Here is a 14809-nt window from a genome sequence, read left to right as displayed (position 1 = left end):
AGATATCTAAGCTCCTGATAAACTGCTGATATCTCGGCTACTGAAATCTGGATTTGATATCATGGCTCCTTATATGAGCTGATATCTGCTGCTGATACCCGAAGCTGATATCTCGGCCCACGATAAGAGCTAATACCTGGAGTTTATAAATCTGCTCCTGATATGAGCTGAGACCTGGAGTTAATAAATCTGCTCCTGATAAGAGCTGAGACCTGGAGTTGATAAATCTGCTGATGATACCTGGAGCTGCTATCTAAGCTCCTGAAGCAGCATGAGAGCAGCATCAAGGGTTTCATTTAAATCAGTACCCAGTTCAAAATTTGAGTCGTAATCTAATCTAATATTTTTAAATCGGCAAAACAGCCAGGATCTCAGACACTAACTGATCCTGCTTTACCCTACTACATCCTGCGGCGCTGAAGTAGGATTAGACGAGCTTTTGCCATTCAGGGGAGGATTGTTTTGTTTATTAGTAGCAGCTCCTAGGTTAAGATTTTTTGCTGCATTAATATCAACTTCTGTTGATTTAACAAGAAGAGTTTTCGCTTTATAATCAACATTTCATTTAATTTAGTAGCTAATAACTTTTCCTCCATTTACAGTGTTTGGTCGATATTGTAATTTTGATATTTTGCTTCTTTTATATCATCTTTCGTTAATATCGAAACAATATTTAATCGTTACTGTCCTCATTCTTGAGTATAGGTTTCGTTCGTTGCTAAGTGGGAAAATTTTATCACATACAGCCAGCCAGGATATTAAATAACTATATTCTATCACCATATGATGAATTACTATCCATTTATATGACATGATTCTTTCCTTAATTACCGTCCGTAAATATTGAAGTAAACTAAATTTAAACCTCATAAAATCCTAAATTTAATCATTCGTGTTTCTAAACTCTAGTGTCTAATCCTGAATTATCAAAATTGTTGCAGGTTATGTGCTTGTATTTAATTTAAACTATTAAATTCTGTTGAGTAATGTCAAATATCCTAATTTCATATCAATACACGTTTCTGTGAATATGTTGTAGAGTTTTCATTTCCAGTCCAAAAAGTGGAAGTTATTAAATAAATTTCACAATCCATTCTCATTCGACCGAGAATAAAAGTGCTCGGTAAATATTGCAGAATTCGAAGATTGCTGCTATGAGAAATTATATCCTGCTTACAGGAGCGAGTAGTAATCTAGCTTAGACAGGATTGCTACGTTCTGACAGGATTGCTCCGATCAGACAAGATTGTTGCGTTCAGACAGGATTGGTCCGTTCAGACAGGATTGCTACGTTCAGACAGGATTGAACCGTTCAGACAGGATTGCTCTGTTCAGACAGGATTGAACCGTTCAGACAGAATTGAACCGTTCAGACAGGATTGAACCGTTCAGACAGGATTGAACCGTTCAGACAGGATTGAACCGTTCAGACAGGATTGAACCGTTCAGACAGGATTGAACCGTTCAGACAGGATTGAAGCGTTCAGACAGGATTGAACAGTTCAGAGAGGATTGAACCGTTCAGACAGGATTGAACCGTTTAGCCAGGATTGAACCGTTTAGCCAGGATTGCTCTGTTTAGACAGGACTGAACCGTTTAACGAGGATTGCACTATTTAACCAGGATTGAACCGTTTAGCCAGGATTACTGCGCTTTTATTTCAACGTTCAGCAAGGGTTGCCATCAGTGGAGCAACGTCTCGGCTAAGCAGCGATGGTGCGACGATGCAGAGATGCAACCTGCGGTGCTTACCTGAACCTATTGTTGTGTCCTGAGCAGCCGTGCGTGATTATACGGCTGCTGCTCTATGGCTGCTGCTCTATGGCTGCTGCTCTACGGCTGCGGCTCTACAGCTGCTACTCTGTTTTATCAACGGTCTGTTTTATTCTCCGGCTGCAAAGCTTCCGCACTTAAAACGCGTTCCCGCTACAGCTGCAATACTAGTTGCAGTTCTACTCTACAGCTCTGCCTCACCAGCTGCAAGCAACTGTACATGATTAACATCTGCGTTCTACAGCTGCTGCGTTGCAGTGAATTCTTCTAACAGGTTAATTTACAGCCTCTCTCTTTATGTGAGTCTCTGCATTCAATATTATTACGAAAAAAACAATGTCAACAATATTATAAATATAATATTAAATAATATTAAGACAATCAAGGAACAAACAATGGAAGCACGTTAGCTCCTCTCCTTCAAAAATAAAACAAATTGAATTTTGGAGCCGCCCACAAATGTGTTACTACATGAAAAAATTTTCATAAAAATATTCAACATAAAGTTATACCTGAAAATTTTCATTTTTCATGTATAACTACGTGAAAAATTCACATAGGTTTTCCATCGCATTATTTTCCACCTCAGTTTAAATTTGTGTTCAGTATAAAAGTATAAAATGATTAGTTGAGCTGAGACAACGATGATGCCAGTGAGTCGTAGATAGCGTGGCGGAACAACGTATATAAAGAGACGAGCCGCCACGAACACTTCAGTCGGCGACATGGCACTGCTAGGGAAGGTAAGGAATATGAGTGTCTTTGGCTCTGCTTATATGAGATCAGCAGGAGGTTTTCAGGCATCTATTTCGCACCGTTATAAGATGTAAAATCGGTAATTTAATTTATTTTAGCTTTGAGGAGGTAGATCGTGATAGGCGCGGGTAAATTAAATTCTCATACCAAGCATCGCAGCTCCAAATGTTTTTAAGGTCGTAGTACCGAAAGTATCGTCCATCAATTCATAAGTAGATTTCTAAGGTTTGTTTGTGTATAAAAAATCATTTAGATCGAAACTCTCATTCTCTTATAGCGAAATCGGAAACGCCGTTCGCTGCAACTCTTGGACAGAACTCTCATATTTAGACTCGTAACTCTCTTCCCACGGATTCTCAGAGGGCACTCAATGCTATTCGTACCTGATGGCCTGATGGCGAGTATGATCTTCATGAGTAACCCTTGTGATGGCCTGAGGCGAGGGCAACCCTCGAGACAATAGGTGAAGGCCTGGAGACAATATGGTGTCCTTGGTGAAGGCCCGGAGACGAAAGTGACCCTGATTAAGGTCTACAGATAAGGTTGACCCTGGCGAAGGCCTGGAAACAAGAGAGAGCTTGGTGAAGGCCTGGAGACAAGAGTGAACCTGTTTAATGTCTGGAGACTAGAGTGACCCTGGTGAAGGCCTAGAGACATGAGTGTCCTTATGTGCATGAAGGCCTGGAGAAAATAGTTATCCTGGTGAAGACCTGGAGAAAACAGTGATCCGAGTAAAGGTCTGAAGACGATTGTGACCCTGGCCCCTGGAGACCAGGATGACCCTGCTGCATGCTTGGAGACAAGAGTGATCCTGGTGAAGGCCTGGCAACAATAGTGACCCTTGTGAATATATGGAGACTAGAATGACTTTGGTGAATGTCTGGAGACGAAAGTTACCCTGTTGAAGGCCTAGAGAGAAGAGTGATTCTGGTTACTTGACGATCATTTGCAGTTACTTTCGATCATTTACCAACCGTAAAATTAATGAATATGCTGTTTATTGAATAAACACAGTATCCTTAATATAGAAACGATTTATAATTTTCAAGTCTTGTTTTATATAATAAAATAACATATAATATAATACGTTAGCATAATTTTCTACTCGCGTTGGATTATCTCTACCGGCACGTTTTTAAATTTTTTATTGAACATTCAGCGGCGAGGTACGGAGTTATAATTTTGATATATAAAAAAGATAGCACGCATGCCGGCATGGGCAATGAAAGACTAACCTACAACGTAGGTAGGAATAGCATTGGAAATGATTGGATGCGTGTGTAGAAATGGGTTCGGTGATCTGATAGAACTCGAGCTGTAAGATAATTAATTCCGAAATTGGCATTAAGATAATCTCATTGACGAAAATGTCCAACAAAATTCATTTATTTTGATCTAATTGCTAAACCAATCAGTTAAAGAGTCCTTAAATGCATTCATGAATTTCACCAGCATAGCTGGAAATGTAAAAATTCTGAATTTAATCTCATTTAACATTTTCGCTAAACTTTTCATCCCTACTTAAGTTTTTCTTTCAAGTGTGATTCGTCAAGGAATTTCAACCCAACATTTCAATTTTGATTCATATAATGAATGATATTTTAAAATCTATATACTATTTTTCCTGCTAAATTTGAAGGTGATTTTAAATATTTATATTCGCTTCATTTCAATAAATGAATAAAGTTAAATACTCACCTATTACTTTCTGGTTAAAAACAACATCACTAAACTGAATTATTCCCATTACCGCATTTACATATAAATGAGAACATCTTGAATTTTGTTAAACTTCAAAAATTTATGGTCGTTCCCTTATGCCAAAAACAACATTTTTCTGTAGCGGTTCTGTCAGCTGAACAGCGGATTTAAATTCTATCAAGTGAACCTTTAACTTTTCTCGCACTCGATTTCTTCACATCTTTAAATCTTTACCTTTCATAACTCTTTGCATGACCATTTTTGCTCTCATGCACAATATAGTTTCAGAAATAGAATGTTTGAAGTTATGAGCATCTTTATTAATGAAGATTAATATAGATGATATTATTTTCTAATTTGTAATTCTAATTCTCGCTACGTATTTTTAATAAGCATTATTTGGCTGATAAATTCCGACCATCACATAGATTATTCATTCATATCCTATTTGAATCATACGTGGGCTATAGTCGGCTGAGTTATTTACATTAATAAATAGATGAAGTTTATCACCTTACAAGCAACTGCTATCAAATGTTGCTCAACAAACGAAACCACACATCGGTTACGCCTGCCGAAAAACGCAATTGTTCATCGGCAGAAGAAATTATAATATAAAAGTTAAAATCGTTGCGTCGTTCGAGAAAATCGATTGTTCTAAACGAATATAACGCGAGGGTTAAAAACTGAAGATTGAGCAAGAATAGCGAAGTCTGTGCTCCATACCGGAGCGACACGCTCGACGCGTGCACATCTCCGGTGCTTGCTATTGTTGCTGCTGCGCGCTGTCGCTTCACTGGCTGCCGATGCTGAGAGGATTAGGTGAACGATCAAGAAATTTGTCAGAGGATTAAGCAATTTTCTCAATAAGTCTGTGGAAGCGGAACAAAAAGAACGTGTAACGCATGCTACAACTGGCACATGCGAGAACATGCAAATGTAGCAACACATGCAACAACTGGCACATGTAAGAACATGCGCATGCATTTTCCACGAAACATATGATGTCGAAACAAACAAATTTGATAATTAATTGATTTCGTGAAAAATATATTTATTTAATTTCATTTCAACGTTATATGCATTGGGCAATTATTATATAATGCAAGGACTCTAACATTTTGTATCGAGTACCACTTGCAACCATGCAATTTAGTGCCTGGGTACCACCAAGTTCCAGCGTTTCCCGTCAACCGGTAGTACATCATAGCCGTTGATAATAATCTAAGTTCGTGCTATTTTGTTCTTTTTAATGATTTAAAAATAAATTGACCATTTACTTGCACTGCTTGAATTTAAAGGTGGTCACTAGGATCAGGTTGGTGGTGCATGACTAATGGTGCAAATCGTTGGTAGAGAGTCTGATTTTGAGTAGGAAACTTTTTGTGTTAGGTAACAAATGCAGCTAATATTTTCATTTTTACACCGAATATTTTCAAAGACCAAGAGTGTCCTCGAGTACTACTAGTGTTACGCGTACCACAGTTAGAGGACCATTGCACTGGTAAATTAAGTTGCAACCTGTATGCGACTCGAGCAGTTACTGCACTCATTTCTATGAGTGATATATATGTTTATGCTTCGCTGATGTTTAATAATGCCTTAAAAATTAAAGCAGATCCAAGAAAGGTTTTGAAGCTTACTGAAATTCTTTCATAATTCTCGACAATAAATACTTAAATTTCTAGCTTATAATTAATTACCGTAACAATTGAATGTATTTGAATGTTAGTTGGGATTAGAGTGCCATGTCATAAGGGATGACGGTTATATAATTTACAATTCGAGCTTCCGCAATTGGGAAATTAAAATAAGATAGTAACCGCGATATTCCTTCGTCTGTTTATTTCGTTCTCATTTATCCACGTGTCTGTTTATTTCATTCATATTTATTCATTTGTCTGTTTATTTCATTCTTATCTATTTCTGCGTCTGTTTATTTCGTTCTTATCTATTCCTGCGTCTGTTTATTTCGTTCTTATCTATTCCTGCGTCTGTTTATTCCGTTCTTATGTATTCCTACGTCTGTTTGTTTCATTCTTATTTATTCCTGTGTCTGTTTATTTCGTTCTTATTTATTCCCGTATCTGTTTATTTCATTCTTATTTATCCCTGTCTCTGTTTATTTCGTTTATATTTATTATTGTGTCTCTTCATTTCATTTTTTTCAAATTTATTTTGTTATTTTGTACCCTCAGGTGTTGGTTATCGCTTTCCTGTTGTCGGCTGCTCAAGCGAATTCGAAAAACGAAAAGAAGGATGACGAATTATTCGATTTCTTCAACGATGACGACGACGAATTTTTCAGCGAATCGAAAGACGATTTAAAGATTTCCGAAAGCAACAACGAAGAAGACGATAAGAAAAGAGATAAAAAATTTCGCGATAATTTTGGCAGCGAAGAAATTTTCGGTGGGAGTAATCGCAAGGAGAAAAAATTTGATGGAGGCGAGGAAAAAGAAATCGAAGAAGTTGGACACGATTTCTACGGAGTCCCGAGCAACAAAGATACGATGTACGGCCCCTACAGTTTCTTAACTGACGAACTCAGGCCTAAATTTCCCAAAATTCCTGACCCGCCCAAACGAAAGTATCGGCCTACTACTGAACCACCACAACCACCACAACCACCGGTACCTCCACCACCACAACCACCGGTACCTCCACCACCACAACCAAGCACCACCAAGGCACCACCACCTCCACAAATACCCCCCAAACAAGAATCACAACGCGTTCAAAGTCAGGAGGTGAGGACTTAAATAAAAAAAATTGCCCTGAATGACAACCAAAAATATATGTATGCAAAATTTGAGCATCGAATATCCATTCTTCAGTCACATCATGCAAAAATGTCTTCATTAGATACTTCAGATCAATATTGGATCTTTTATTCGCACATTCACATCAATCACTAATTCTATGTTCAGCGAGTGACGTCTTGGGTAAACTTTAAGTGTTAAGTGTCAACGTATTCCTGTTTAGCATCGATTTAATGTCTGCTGGCATAGATAAAAAACATTGCATGGTCAAGAAAATGCCGAGTTAATCGCCAGTATAATTTAAGTACCGTCTCTGTTGCCTACGAGCCTCACTAGCTCACATAGAATAGAATAGAAGTGTCGGCACAGAAGAAATAGGCCCATGGCCTGTTGCCGATTCTTGATCTTTTCGTGACTTGATTCACAAGGGATCCGGCCTTTGGAAACCGATCTTTCCATAACTGACGATTGATTGAGATAGCTGCTGGACTTATTGCCTGGTCCGTAATTTGCTAGGCATTTTAAGACTGAACATATGCTCCTGCATTGCTTCGTCTGGACTTATTGCCTGGTCCGTAATTTGCTAGGCATTTTAAGACTGAACATATGCTCCTGCATAGCTTCGTCTAGTCTGTTCTTGAAGGCGTTCATACTCGGAGCGTCAACGATGCTGTCAGGGAGGTTGTTCCACATGTCGGTGACTCGAAGCGAGAAGAAATGTTGTGCATGGCATGGATGTGTTACAACGCAGTTTCTTCTATGCTGAAACTTTAATATGATGAGCCTTTTCGTCACTATTGCTAATAACTTTTCTTTCGTATTGTTATTTTTTACTGCAATACTAATAGATATTAAAAAATAAATGGTGCACAAATAATAATAAGATAAATAATTAATTAACACGTCCGGCAGCGCGGTCGCCCGTACGCGTTCGCCTACGGCGTGAACGACGCGAGCAGCGGCACGAGCTTCAACCAAGCGGAGACCAGCGACGGCAACGGCGGCACCACCGGCCAGTATAAGGTGATATAATGGCGAGAATGTTATATAGTTATGTCTTAGTCTTGATATAGTATAATATAATGTGGTATGATATAATATAATATAATATAATATAATATAATATAGTATAATATAATATAATATAATATAATATAAGGACATGTTCGCCATAATATCAAATATTATGCTCTTGACTGTTGTGATAATATACAGTAGTGTTCAGTAACTGTCAATTGAGCCTTGACTTCGCCTCTCCTAATTCTTGATGTGATGACAAAATTTCGAGTTTTCCATCTCCGCGAGGAGGAAAAAACCGATGACATGACGACCTCATTAATGTTATTATGTTGTACTTACTTCCTGATTATTTGTATGTATGATTCAATCTTTTATTACAGCAATCGAATATCGTAATTAATATCTGTTGCAAACCTGATGCAGCGTGCGAACTTTTAGCTTAAGAAACCTATAAAATTTATTTTTAGTTCACGACATATGTTCTTTGTACCGATGGTTTTCTCATTTTCCAATTTTGCATTCCATTTTTATCAGAATAATACTCCACAGTTTACGTGGAGAATGTGAGGATCAAAATTGTATATGAATGTGAATAATTTTAATTGCATGCTTTCCTTTACACAGTTGCTAGGCGCCGCTTATTTAACACCACTATCAGTTTAACATGATTCTCTTATAGTCATTATAGAGGAATAACATTTATCGTTTGCTCATCGCATTAGCTGATAAACGCATACATGATGAACCTGCAGCTGAAGCTGTCGTGTTTTATTCTTTTATGTATCCAGTGAATTAAGAATATATGGAAAGCATGTACTTGTGGCTTTATTTTTTACACGTTGAAGCTAAATTAAAATTTTTTCCTTTGGAACCTGGTGAGATTTTGAAAAGGTAATTTACTCGTATTAGTTGAATTTATTTTGGAGACAACCAATATGATAAAGCTGTGTGCGTATTTATAATATAAAGTTTGATTTTATTACTGGTACAAGATTTTGTTCTAGCATAAAAATCTATTCATTATTTTTTTAGGTGCATCTTCCTGATGGGAGAATACAAACCGTCAATTACATGGCGAATAAGAACGGCTACCAAGCCAATATCATATATGATGGTGAGGCAAGAACTGTCGGGCAACCACCAACCCAACCTTCTTCTTCACCCCCTCCCCAACACAAAGCCCAGCGGGAAAATAACCTAAATCCCACCCCGTCTCATCATGAAGCACCACACAACCAGCACCAGCAACATCATGTTGGTACAAGCAAACATACCCACGATGACCCATCACCTGGTCCGATAAGTAAGCACGATACTCAAGCACCTTCTCAGGTTGAGTTGAGCACCAACCACCATCATAAACAAAATATGCAAACCTCTCAAAGACCTCCTGAAAGTAACCAATACAACGTCCTAACAGACAAAGTGGTCGAGTCCTCACCACAAAAATTTGCACAAGAACAGTCTCAGGAACGAGGTTCAATTAACACACGAAAGGCAGAAGATAGATCACTCGTAAATCAACCTGGGCCTCCCTACCAACTCCACTCCAATGACGACAACCAAAACCATCCAAGCGTCCAGACTCAGCTTGTGGAAGAGCAAGAAACCGCAGACTCCGCAGCAACGCCAGTGGATGATGATGAAGGCCATTCGGAATCTATTGTTCGTGATAATAAACCAGCAAAAACTAACCTGCAGTCGCAATTGCCGGCAGTAGATAACTCCAAGCTTGATTCGTCCTCAACTGAAGTGTACAAAGAATTCGTTACAGAAAATCAACCTGAAATTCAAATCACTGCAGGCCCCATTCAGAGCCAAATCCTCCCAGTTAATAATATTAAACAACCAAATAATCCAGCGAGTCAAATATTTCTAAGTTCGATTTTAGTCCCTCCAGTTATTGCGAAAGAAACCTCCCTTGGTGTGACGGTTCAACCTTTTACCACCACAACCACGGCAACTGAAGCTGCAATGCCAATAACTACTCTTAAACCTGTAGCTCCAATCACACCAACCTTTCCGCTCCAAACCCAAGCCGATAACTCCAAATCCGCCGGCCAATCACTGCCCTCTGGCCACAGGCAAGCACCACAACCCATTGTTCAGCTTTCGATTGGCTCTTTGCCCGGAGATGGCAGTCCTCGCTACAATCCTAAGCATCAAGCGACCGCACTAACTATAGCTCCTACAACTTCAGCCACCAAGCCTAACCCAACTTCTCAGGTTACAATTAGCAGCCGGAACTCCAGACTTGTTTCAGCACAAGGAAATCTGCAGGTGCCTATTGGTGTTCCTCGGGATCAACAAATAGCCTCTACAACCCACCATCCTGTAACAGGGACTACGCATCTTATACGTCCAGCTCATGATATGAACTATAACTCAGTCCAACAGCGAACGCTCCCTCAGACACTCATAGGAAACCCTCAGACCACGACTCCACAATCAAGAAGTCCTCACAACTATCGAGTGGACTTACATAAGCCGATAAACATCAGTCCAGGGCCAGCTTATACCACTCATCGACCTCAACTCACAAATGCAGTGGCTGCTCATTCACAATTCGGTGCAAAAATTCAACCAAATGTTGCGGGTGGGCCTCAAGTTTCAGAAAAAAATGGCCGCAATGTCACTTATCCACAAAACGACAATATTTCAAGACGGCCCAGGCATGTCTCTCCAACAATTACTCATACAGATGTCCAAATGAGACCTGAAGAACAACCGCCAAACAACCTCTTGCCTACGGCTGCAAGGCCGAGTACATCATTTAATCCGGCTCCTGAATATTCAAATATTCCTTCAGGTCTCTCAACGCAACCACGCAAGGAAACTAGTCCGAGTGAGCAGACTGAAATTCCAGATCGGCCTGCTTCCCTGACTCCCATCCTAAAAAATCTTCCCGTCTCGAATAGTCGAAAGTCGGTTACTCCGCTAACAAATTATATACCTCATTCTTCATACACGCAACGTCCTCAAATACACATCAGCTCCACACTTCCCGCAAAGTATCGTACATTCAAGCCATTGTTGTCGGCCAAAGTTCAAGTCTTCGGAGCATCTAACATAACCCTGCAAACGGAACCACCAAAGATAGACGAAAATGCGGGAAAAGAACAAAAAGATGTTAATCCTTCTACGGGTTCTAAAGTTATAAGTGGTAGCGAAGGTGGATATGTGTCATTTATTGCTGGAAGAGTTGGCATGTCGTCACCAGTTTCAGATGTTCTAAAAACGAGCGATGAAAAAATACCTTCACCAACCACGACTGAACCCGTGACCGAAACCCATTTTAAAGACAACCCCGTTGAAATTAAACAAATTCCTCTGAATATTCCGCAACCAACGCTGGTGCAACGTCTAACGCAACCTCCGCTTCCCGTTGGACATCGCAAAAAACGGTCGGTCGTGAATAGCTCATCATCGCCGAAAGTTCGGTCTCGAGCTCACGCATCTTTAGAAAATTCTGAACAATATTTACCCCAACTTGGACGGCAAGATTCTACTGCGCGTCCCACATATTAAATTAAACCTAATCAAGAATTTGAAATCAAAGAATATATAAAGTAAATTCACCGTGTCTTCATTGAAGAAATTTCAAATTTAGTTCGACCATAAGTTAAAAACTTCGAAAGTACATGTATAGTCAAAGGCTAAAATATACACTGGGGAGATTAAAACTTAATTAGACATACTAACAGGGGGTCAATGGGGTTAACGAGACAATCAACGTTGATCGTCTCGATGACAAGATTATATTGTTTTTGCAGTTAGAACTGATGATGAATCTCCAAAACGTTTTCAGTGCAATGAATCAAATTGATATTTGTTTAGCTTTTAAATCCTTAGTCAATTTGCTTTTCAAGCAAACTTTTTATATTGAATATTAGTCGCGCGCATGATCATATTCAAGTTATTAAATGACATAATATTCGAACTAATTCTTTGGAAACAAAATATTTCAATGGATATTCTTCAGAATTTGTCTATGAGATGCATTCATTGGAATTTTCAATTTCGTGCACACAAGCACAAGAGAAAAAATTTACGGATTGCAAATTAAATTTTGCATAACAATACATTCCCAATTCCGAATAAATAGCTTATACTAGTATTTAATCCGAACATATTATACTGACGCTGAAGAATATACATATATTCATTAATTGCCAATGTTGACAAATCGATTCCCCAATTATTATTTTAATTTCACTCGCAGCACAATTAAATTTAGCCGTAGAATCATATTAGTATATGAAGAATAATTCAGGAGCTATAAGAGACATCCATTAAATAAATTAATATCAATTCTGATCGCAAAATTTCAAAATTTGTTGCTGACAGAGTGATAACTTATATTATTAAATAAATAAATCAATTGAATTATGCCCTTTACACATAATTGTGACGGTTTAATCACTTCTTTCAATGGTCGGAAATGGTCAAACGTTCCATGCTCATTTCCTTATAAATCACTATCTCTTTCTGTCATTTGTCAGCGCTTCGTTTATCCAGTTTTACTGAAAACTGAAAATTAATGCTCCCAATACATAATTAATCACTCGTAGATAATCGCGCAGAAAATTGTTGTCATAAATTTGTTTCTTCCACCTGTAGAAAGTCTGTAGGTTCACGATAAGTAAAGTGCATTATTCCATGTAAATATTAATGAGATCAGAAATATTTAATACGGCCCAGTTTCATTGACCAGCGATTGAGTTTTCTTCAGAAATGATAATGATTTTCCGGTCATATATATTAGAATTAATACAAATCTGGGCCAGTTAATTTGATTCATAACTTTTCATTTCTTCAGATCGGTCCCGTTAAGGAGATTATTATGTTGTATTATATTATTTCATAATATAATATTATTACCTTTGTTAATATTTTACTTTTATAACCCCTATTATATGTTATTACTATATTATATTAACCCTTATCAGAATTGTGTATTATTAAAATCGCCCTTTAACTTGAAGACAGCTACGGAAATAACGGAAGCCAGTCCGACGCAACACACATGACACGAGACGATACGAGATGTATATTCTCATTTGAATTATTCAGCTGGAATTATTATGACGAAATAACTATTTTTAGTAAGAAAGGGAGCTTTGTTCATGTTTAAAAAAAAGGCTTTAAACTTGTAGAAGCGCCTTAGCCAGTAGGGCTGTATACAATATATTTTAGAGCATTCGAAAATAACATTATGAACATAAAAAACTATGTTATAACGCTTGCGCAGAATGTGCTTCAATTTTTTTTAAGAACTCATTATGCAGGCTTCTCAGCAATGAGGATCTTATATCAGTTATAACTTATATGTCCACTTTCTAGGCTTCTACTCGGCAATAATGAATATAATCGAAAAGAGCCAATTACGGATAACAAATTATTCAGTCTACCATCAAAAATGTAGAAAACGAAAAAAAAAGCAAAGAAAATTGTAGTAAGATTTAACCTAAACTAAATTATTTTAATCTAAGAACAGAATAAATGAAATTACGTTTGGACGGACTGAATAATTAAATGGGTTATACCTCAAATAGTTGATAAAAAATATGTTAGGTTGAATTTTTACATAAATTTTCTGGAACAAAACAGCTAGAGCTCTCAGCTGACTTTGACATTTGACAGGCCGAAACCACCCGCTGCCGCAAGGCGCAAGGCTTTACCATAGTCAAAACGCACCAGTAATCCACTACATAGAGCAGGCTAAATTATTTATTATGACGACAAAAAATAATATTTCAAGAAATGTACTTATAACAATCATTTTCATAGTCCCCTCATGTCGGAATCATATTACTACATCACTAACTTAGAGTCTAATCCTTCAGTTCGTTTACCCTCCACCTCCCTATTATAATTATACCCTTTACTCTTTTTTCCTTCCCCTTAACGTTCATTTCCACACTTTCCCTCTTACCCCACTCCCCTTCTCCTCCCTATTTTATCCACCCCCTCCCTATCCTCCCCCCCCCCCCCCCCTCTGCCCCTCTCCCACCCTCGGGGCCACCAGCCGAGCGCCAAATCCGGCAGCGTGGGAGCGGCAACGCCCGACACGCTAGAGTAAACAGCGACAACAGCGACAACAACAGCAGCAACAACAGCAAGAGCAATAGTAGCAGGGACAACAGCGACAACAACAACAACAACAACGGCGATAGTAGCAGCGTCAAAAACAGCGACATCAACAGCAGCAATAACAACTGCAAGAGCAATAGTAGCAGGGAAAACAGCGACAACAACAACAACAGCGATAGTAGCAGCGTCAAAACAGCGACAACAACAGGGATTACTCCGATTTATTGATGTAGCAATGGCGACAACAGTTATATCAACAGGAATTTCGAAGAGAACAAGAGGAATCAAAACAAATAACAGTAATTGGAGCAACGCCATCATCAATAACAACAGGAGCAGCAGTTCGCTCTTATTGATGTAGAAAAATGTTGAGTTAGATAAAATAATTGACAGAGGCGCGGAATGATGCCCAGAAAAAGCAGCATTGACAGGAAGGAAGGATGAGGAAAACACTCAAGGCCTAAAAAATTAATTAATTAACGATAAAATCTGCGCGTCATTTCCTGTGCGCAATGCGCGTCAATTCTCTGAACTTACGCGCACGGGGAGACTGAGTTGTATATCAGGCGCTCCTTAAATTATCTTATTTTTTGGTGCGGTTTCCTGTAAAAAGTAATAACTGATGAGCATAGCATTTTTTTCCTGTAAAATTTTGAGAAATACGACAGTGATAATTTATTTCCTAAGTGATATCATCGTGATT

The 14809-nt window shown here is 38.4% G+C and overlaps 2 protein-coding genes across 2 annotated transcripts; both read left to right on the top strand.

The window, feature by feature from the left end:
* The first annotated feature begins 2499 nt into the window (after positions 1–2499).
* Positions 2500–12352, top strand: LOC108680760 (proteoglycan 4-like). Its single transcript, XM_018169656.2, has 4 exons — positions 2500–2517; positions 6430–6981; positions 7906–8016; positions 9046–12352. Exons 1-4 carry the CDS (start codon positions 2500–2502, stop codon positions 11539–11541), a joined length of 3177 nt encoding a protein of 1058 aa, XP_018025145.1. The 3' UTR covers positions 11542–12352.
* A 1196-nt stretch (positions 12353–13548) lies between these two features.
* Positions 13549–14334, top strand: LOC108680759 (putative uncharacterized protein DDB_G0283431). The gene is made up of 2 exons (XM_018169655.1): positions 13549–13552; positions 14042–14334. Exons 1-2 carry the CDS (start codon positions 13549–13551, stop codon positions 14332–14334), a joined length of 297 nt encoding a protein of 98 aa, XP_018025144.1.
* Positions 14335–14809: the final 475 nt, after the last annotated feature.

The sequence above is a fragment of the Hyalella azteca genome, unplaced genomic scaffold, assembly GCF_000764305.2.
Source record: "Hyalella azteca isolate HAZT.00-mixed unplaced genomic scaffold, Hazt_2.0.2 contig11006, whole genome shotgun sequence".
NCBI lineage: Eukaryota > Metazoa > Arthropoda > Malacostraca > Amphipoda > Hyalellidae > Hyalella > Hyalella azteca.
The sequence above is the reverse complement of the archived record's forward strand: the minus strand, read 5'-3'. Positions and strand labels throughout refer to the sequence as shown.